This window comes from Herpailurus yagouaroundi, unplaced genomic scaffold (genome assembly GCF_014898765.1).
Source record: "Herpailurus yagouaroundi ecotype Mexico unplaced genomic scaffold, PumYag 199, whole genome shotgun sequence".
NCBI lineage: Eukaryota > Metazoa > Chordata > Mammalia > Carnivora > Felidae > Herpailurus > Herpailurus yagouaroundi.
In genome coordinates this window covers 17,143,398-17,151,536 of record NW_024412430.1, presented here as the reverse complement: position 1 = coordinate 17,151,536, position 8,139 = coordinate 17,143,398, and the positions used below count along the sequence as shown (strand labels likewise).

The 8,139-nt window shown below is 36.1% G+C and overlaps 1 protein-coding gene across 7 annotated transcripts in view; it reads right to left on the bottom strand.

The window, feature by feature from the left end:
- RIC1 (RIC1 partner of RAB6A GEF complex) overlaps nucleotides 1-8,139 on the bottom strand; it is a 171,283-nt gene that overhangs the window by 65,403 nt on the left and 97,741 nt on the right. For 6 of the 7 annotated variants that reach the window (XR_005782873.1, XR_005782874.1, XR_005782875.1 and 3 more), the window contains 3 exons: nucleotides 7,551-7,693; nucleotides 7,123-7,259; nucleotides 2,449-2,540 (listed from right to left, as the gene is read on the bottom strand). Coding sequence is in view for 4 of the 7 variants with exons in the window: in XM_040449500.1 (XP_040305434.1) it covers nucleotides 2,449-2,540; nucleotides 7,123-7,259; nucleotides 7,551-7,693 (372 nt within the window). In the remaining 3 variants the exon portion in view is untranslated. The remainder of the gene's footprint in view (nucleotides 1-2,448; nucleotides 2,541-7,122; nucleotides 7,260-7,550; nucleotides 7,694-8,139) is intronic. The other variant, XM_040449501.1, reaches the window with a different exon arrangement.

Genomic DNA, 8,139 nt, shown 5'->3' with positions numbered 1-8,139 from the left:
AGAGAGAGAGAGAGAGAGAGAGAGAGAGAGAGAGAGAGAGGGGCTGGTACTCTCCCAACTGATGGAAAAGTAAGATGACTGGAAGGCTGAAGGCTGAGATTCCACCTCCACGACCCTGGTGAGGGGATCCTCTTGTGGATCCTAACACCGGGCCGCGGCAGAGCCACCAGCGCTAGCCCTGACTGTGGCCAATATGGAGGCACGCTAGCCACCACCCCGTCCGTGCTGATGCGCCAGCCCTCTTATCATCTGACAGCACTGGCTTCAAAGTTTCAGGCATTATAGGTTTAAAGGAACTAAATGAATACCATTATGAGAAAACAATGAGACACATTTAGAATATAGGACATTCTATAAACAACCAGCCTGGACTCGTAAAAAAGTTAACGTCATGAACATAAAAACAGTGTGTGGGTTGTTACAGGCAAAAGGCGACTAAAGGGAAATTAATAACTAAATACTGATTGACTCTGGTGAAAATAAGGAGCCACAGAAGAAATTCTGGTGACAAATGGGTTAATTTGAAGATGAACTGAGTATTAGTTCTTATCTGGGACTTATCATTAATTTTAAATTATAAATTCTCACTGATTTTCTCATGACAAAAATAATTGAGTTTATATAAGAAAATGTCCTCTCTTTTTTGGAAACCAAGAAACAATGTAAATGTCCATTAACAGCAAATCAGATAAATTAGGATACATTCATACACTAGAACACTATAAATCAATCAAAAATGATTTCAGCCACTGGCAAACAGCATGGATGAATTTCACAAAGCTGACTGAAAGAAGCAAGACCCAACACATAGAATATGATTCTATTCCTATAAAGTTCAAAACCAGGTAAAACTAAATTACGCTCTTTGGGAACGCATGCATGGGTGGGAAGCTATAAAGCCTAAGGAAATGATCATCACGAAAGACAAAAAACTGGCTACCTTTAAGTGTGTTGGGGAGGAGATGGGAGTTATGATTTAGGAAGTCACAGGGTGGGACTTCCCACCTTGCAAAACTATTTCTTGACCCAGTTGTGAACAGATGGGTGTTTGCATTACAATTATATTTGCAAAACTGAATGTTTGGATTATGCACTCTCCTACAAGTGTGTTTTTATTTTACAATATGTAAAAAAGGTTATTATGAACCTTAAGCCAGTAAGTTTGACAGGGATATGAACGAAACCAATTCCCAGAAAAACAGAACTTGCCAAAGTGACAGGAATACATAGAAAATCTAAACCTTCTTAAATCTACTTTTAAAACTGGATTAAATCAGTAATCCAAAAAATTCCCACAAAAAAAATTGTAGGCTCAAATAGCTTCATTGACAAATTCAACCAAACATTCAAAGATAAACAGAGAAAGAGGGGAACAAGTCCTCAACTTGTTTTATAACATAAGCATAACCTTGGTTAATCAGGAAAGGAAAGGAAAAATTACAGGCAAAATGTACTAATAAACAGATTTAAAAATTCTAAACAAAATGTGACCAAATCCATGAATATGGAGAAAAAAAAAAAAAAGAGTACTCTTCCTTCTTAAACTAAGCTAAATTTCTTTTATTCTACATTTATCTCTTCAATGAGAAGCAGTGTTGAGAACTCACCACTTTACAGATTGAGAGTGTAAAGGTGATGATTTATAATGTGTATTATTTACACTTAAGAAAAATACTGTGATACTCGATGTAGCTAGAGACAATACTAGATGTATGTTCTACAGACCCACTAAACTTCAATTTGAAGTTAAAAAAAAAAGGCTAAAAAAGCACTACACATATTGTAAAGTATTACTTATTAAGTATCTAATATAAGCTTTTTACTTGAGCTAAAATATAAGTTTGAGAAAGTCAGGTACCTTAGTGTTTTCCAACATATCTCGAGTGCTTAGAATTGTGCCTCGTGCATGGGAGACACACAGACACTTGTTGAATGAATAATCTGTATTTAATTTTACGTCTAAAACCTACATTACTGGAATTAAAACAAGAAACAGATATCAGGTATGAGCTGTAAATGTGCTCATTAACTAAGTCACATCCACAAATTCAAAGGCAACATCAACAGTGATGTCTTAAAAAGAAAGGATTATTTCAAAAAAAGAAAAATATCTTCTTGATCCTCTTTTAAACAATCAAGAACAAAATTAAATTTTGGCTGATTTAATCTTTTTAACTTATGACTCAATTTCCTACCACTGGAGAAAAGCTCATCTTTACAAATTAAAACATTCAATATCTGAAATCTGCTCTTTAGATTTGTTTACTTCAATCTAATAAAATACCTCCAGATTTTATATTACAGCTGATTCCTAAACTATGATAGGCATGACGAGGTTTACAAGTGCATGCAGAACATTTTATGCTTCAAAATACATATTAAAAAAAAATTTAAAGACCCATTATTTTTGCCAACAACTCTTAAAATGAAGAGGACTCTATCAATTACCTTGCACAACCAAACGCCATGAGTCGGTACTTGTTATTTACTGCTACACAAGTTCCGTCAACAACATCTTGTGGCCAAACTCCATGGAGCTGCTGTAATAAAGAAAAATAATGAAGGTTTTAAAAGTGCTGTCCAAATATACTGTAATCAGTATAATTCTCCTTCAGGAAACATACAGTTCCATAAGGCTTGGCTTGATCTGGTTTCACAGGAAAATATCCCATCAGGACTACCATCTGAATCTTCTCCCTTAAAGTATCAACTTCATTCAATAGTTCAATAAATATTCCCATTTGATCTCAGCCCAGTGCTAGCTTATCTACTCATAAAACACTAAAAAATGGACAATCTGCAAACCCAAACTAAAAGAAGATGACTTTCCTGTTAGAAAGTAAACCTCTTACAGCAGAAACTGAGTCTAACTTGCCCCCTACTATCATCCTCACCACGCAGCACACAGTGTTTAACTTCTCCCTTGGGGGCAAAGAGTAAATTTATTTGGTCTAAGCTTCAGAAGGAATTAGTGATTCTCCAGTGCCCACTATTCTCTATTATCCCTTTGCTTTACCGTATGGCACATCACCTGGTATGGCTAACAGCGTGGTACCTGGCAGTCTGACCCAACATCTCAGGTCTACTGTTCACTTGCTGAGACGATTATCTGACCTTTCCAAGCCTCAGTTTTCTCATCTGTAAGTTACTTATCTCCTAGAGTGTTTTGAGGATTAAATGAGAACATACATCTACGTAAATTACTTAATACAATGGCTAGCATTCAACAAGTTAAGCATTCAATTAATGAATAAATTATTAAGCTTAAATGCTATTTTATTTACTTTGAATATAGAAACAATAGATCCAGCTCCATTGTCTGTTTTTATTTGTCAAATCAAGGATGTCTTAGATTATAAATTCTAAGGCTAAGGTCATCGTGACTATTAGTTTAGTAAGCACAAAAAAACCCAGCACACTACAATATAGCACTCATTTCTGGATGATCCCAACAGTAAACATTAGAAAACCCAATATAATTATAGCTCTGTGTAAAACAGAACACTAGAAATTTTATTTAATTCCCAAATGAGCTATATAATCCACTATTTAAACACGGCATTATGTGCTTTCTTTTTCATAGGAATTTTATTTTTCAATTTTAATAATAAAACTACAAACTATTTTAGATGACAAAAAAGAAGTGTAAAGATAGCACTGAGCATTATTTCTGCGGACCACCACTCAGACTGAAATTAATTCACTGATTTCTCTAACAAATATTTTCCAGCACTCTTCACCAAGCACTGCTCTAGGTGCTAAGGATATGACAGGTATTCAAATACACCAAAACCCTTGTCTGTATCCCTGCCTTATATGTCAGGAAGCTGTCAAGTTAAAAAAATTGTATAGTATATTGGAGGTTGGTAAATGCTATAGAAAAAAACAGTGAAGCAATTACAGGGAGTATAGGAAAAGGATAGAATATTAAACAGTTTTTCCCATGAAGGTACATTTTGAGGAAAGTACTGAAGGAGATATATACCAGGTACAAAGGCTCTATCATAGTGGCATTTCTGGCATGTTCAAAGAACATGAAACAAGCCTAAGCAGATGGAGTAGAATGGGGTAAGGAGAAGTAACAGACGAGGTAACAGGTGTAAAAGGAGACCAGATTTATAGGGCTTTGAAAGCCACTACAAAAACTTTTTGGGTTTTTTCTCCCTTATATATGGGGAGTCACTAGGGGGGTCTTTAATTTTTTTTTAACTTTTCCATTATAATTACTCAATTATATTAGAGAAGAATACACAAAACCAGACTTGTGCATCTCCATAATATCATAAAGTAAACACTTGTGGAGTTAGCTAGCAGTCAGGCCAAGAATTGCCAGTATCCAAAAATCCAGCAGTGACCCTCCCAATCAATATCCCCTCACACACTACTACAAAAGTAACCGGTATCCAGATTTTTTTTTTTTTTAATTTTTTTTTCAACGTTTTTATTTATTTTTGGGACAGAGAGAGACACAGCATGAACGGGGGAGGGGCAGAGAGAGAGGGAGACACAGAATCGGAAACAGGCTCCAGGCTCTGAGCCATCAGCCCAGAGCCCGACGCGGGGCTCGAACTCACGAACCGCAAGATCATGACCTGGCTGAAGTCGGACGCTTAACCGACTGCGCCACCCAGGCGCCCCAACCGGTATCCAGACTTAAATGGTAATCCCTTCCTTCTTTTTCTTTAGACCAATACTATTTAAGAACATGCATCCATACAAACTCTAATTTAGAATGGCCTATGTTTTTATTTTCCTTTAATTTTACATGAAATGAAATCATAGCACACATTCCTTTGTGCCTAGCTGCTTTCACTCAGCGCGTCTGTGAGACCCATCCACATCACCACACACAGCTCTGCTGTTCACACTCACCATAGCCTCAAACACCAGGCTTAGCTCACTGGGCCTATGCCTCCGTCAACCGATCAATCTTTACAGTCTCAGGCACATTTAAAAGTATTTTTCCTCCAGCTTTTCTAGTTGTCTTCGGCAGGTTTTGTCCTAATTATCTAAACCTACTGAAGGGTTCTGAGCAGAGGAGTGACATAATCTGACATATTTTAAGACATCTGTTAAATGCATCAAAAAATGTCAAACAATTTTTACAAAGCACTTAAATAATGCCTAACATAAACATGTCATCAGTGTATTTCCTAGTTACCAGTAATACACATATGTATTCTTTTCCTGTAATTTGTATTTTCCAACTTATTTAACAATGTCCATCTGCTTTTCATTATTTTTTAAATTCTTAATTTACTGGAAAATTTTCTTTAACCAAATACTAAGAAAATTAGTAAAAGCTGATCATCAGAAATGAGTTACTTTTTCAGTTCTGGGATTTTTGTTTTCAATAAAAAACATTTAAATCCCAAACATAATTTACAAATATACCTTGTAAAAAAATTATTCTCCAAAAGCTTATTTTTATTCTTATATATTGACATGTTACCCACAAATGTACTGTTTAGTACTTCATTATTTGAGTAGAGATGATAGTGGAAAACAGTTTTAGGAATATTAAAGCTGACATTGTAGAAAATAATATGCCCTTAAAAACTTAAAATCTTTTTCAGTCAAAGAGAGCAGACTGAATATCTAGCTTCTCTGACTCTTAAATCCCCAACTTTATAACAGCAAAGATTTTTTTCAAAAAGCACAAACTTGCAAGGAAAAAGAATGGGTGAGGAGGTAGAATCATTAAGTTTTAGAAGCTAGGAAGCACATGGATGAGTAGAATCCTTAACTTAGAGAAACAGCTAAATTTATACTGTAGGGCACACAGAGGGCCTGGGGATTGAGATTTCTCAGAAAGAATGAACCACAAGCAGTGGGACTGGTTCACAGCCTGTAGAAGCACCGGCTGAGCGGTCCCACAGTACCTTCCCAAACTCAACAGCTAAGAAATATCCCACCTTCACTCCAACAGCAAAATGGAGATTTTTTCCTTTGGGGAAAAATGAAACAAAAAACAACCCTCGTGGTTTCTGGACCACACTGAAAACATGGGTAAGTGAATACGGACCCTCTAATTTAACACGTCTATAACTTAAATCCAAGACTACTGGGATGGCCAGGTACGTATTCTCTGGAAAGGACTGCAGACTCTCTTCCAATGAGCACCAGATACAGAGAGGGGAGGGAAGGAAACAATCCAGTCAGCTCACCCTATGAAGATAAGGGTCAACCAAACCCAGCAAAACCCACAGCTTTCAGTGAGTCCAAATTTTTATTTTGGGTCTCTGTCACTGCAACCAAATTCATATATTAACTAAACATATATTAATTAACCATAAACTATGGAAAGAGCTCTTTCAAATAAAGGCATTAAGGAAATCCTCAGGATGATGGACAGCCCCAAAATACAACTGTGTTAAAGGTATAGTGAGCCAGGAGCCCAGTTTGGAGCAAGCCAGAAGGTTCCAAGAGAAATTACTTCAAAGAAGATGAAACAAACAGAACATCTAATGTGCCTGAAGGAATTGAGAGGATATTCACACAACCAGCAGACAGTCTAGGGTTGAGTTACTGGTAAGTACATAAAAAGTAAATAAACATAAAGAATAATTATTAATTCCCAGTGGGAGGGAAACCTGCAGGAAAGAAAAAATAATCACAGCATCCATGGCTCAGGTACTAACAGGTTTTATATAGCAGTAACAATATAAACAATGAATAGTAATCTAATTGAAATCCAAATAACTGTATTAGGAAGACAGGAAGAATATATGAGTGCAGTAGGAACAGAGAAGCAAATAAACTTTTTCTACAGAAGGAGTCAATAAACCAGCTAAAAACTAAAAATTAAATACTCAGAGCTGTGGAGATAAACTGCAAAATAACCAGTAAAGAAAAATAAAGTTGTTGTCTCTGAGAATAGAAATTGAGTGTGAAGAGTGCAAGAAAGAGGGAAGGAACTATCATTTTTCTTCAACACATCTAATAGAATTATTTGTCTACTTATATTATTTTTAAGTATAATATATGTATCATTTTGATTTACAAATTAGTTAACATAACCCTAAAATATTAAATAAGGGAAGTGGCAGTGGGATTTAATAACAAAAACTAAAACTGGTAAATGCAAAATAGAGAAAATAAACACTCCAAAGTAAGTCATACCTCTGCAGTAAATCTACTTGACACTGGAGTAATAAATCCAATTTTACCATCGTTAAACACAACAGCAAATCCATCAAGTGTGGCACAGTATTCCATGTCTCTGATGTGCACATCTGCAAAACCCAGGAATGAACCTGCTGATGAAAACATAAGTACATGAAATACGAATATAAATACAGTAAATAACTCCCTCACATTTCTCTTTGCAAACCCTATAAGGACAGTTAAAAGGGCAAAAATAATGACCTAACAACACCAAACCATTAAACTATTCCTTCCTACACACACACACACACTCACTCTCTCTCTCTCCCCCCTTGCATAATTAATTCCAAAGGAAAAAAATCACTGCCCATCCATAAAAATATCTAACCAGATTATATCAAAAATAAACACCTGGCTCCACCTCATGCAGAAAGTATACCTACCTCTAGACGACTGCAGATCTACTGAAAAGGGTACTGTGCAAAGATTAATAGCTTTCCTTCCGTTTGTCATTCCTTCCCAGTGAATAAGATGAAGAAGTCCATCAGAAGTAGCAACGAGGAGATCCTCCAGCATGGACTGCAAACTATAGGGAAGTAAGCAATTTAGAATCAATGAACTTTAGGAGAGCACACTGGGAAAGCAAAGAGTATGAATGTAATGGCCCTGGAGAATGTTCATATACAGTGGATCATGAAACCACTTACAAAACTGTCATTTATCTACAATTTAGGTATCTAGTAGCTTCATCTTTGTATAATTTAATCTAGAATCCGAAATTCTGGATGAAATACAAGACTATGCGCAGCCACAGTCATGAACTGATCAACTTGGTTAAAACTAGAAATACTCAAACAGTAAATTCAAAGATGAAAGACGATAAATGACAAGAAAGGACAAAGGCAAAGAAACCATAAAAAGAACAACTTATGACAGGCTGACAGTCTGGAGCCATAAAGTACAGAGGTAGTAATCCTCTAGCCCTGGCCACCAGAACCTTCCCCAGTGATGGAAATGTGTTATCAAACATGG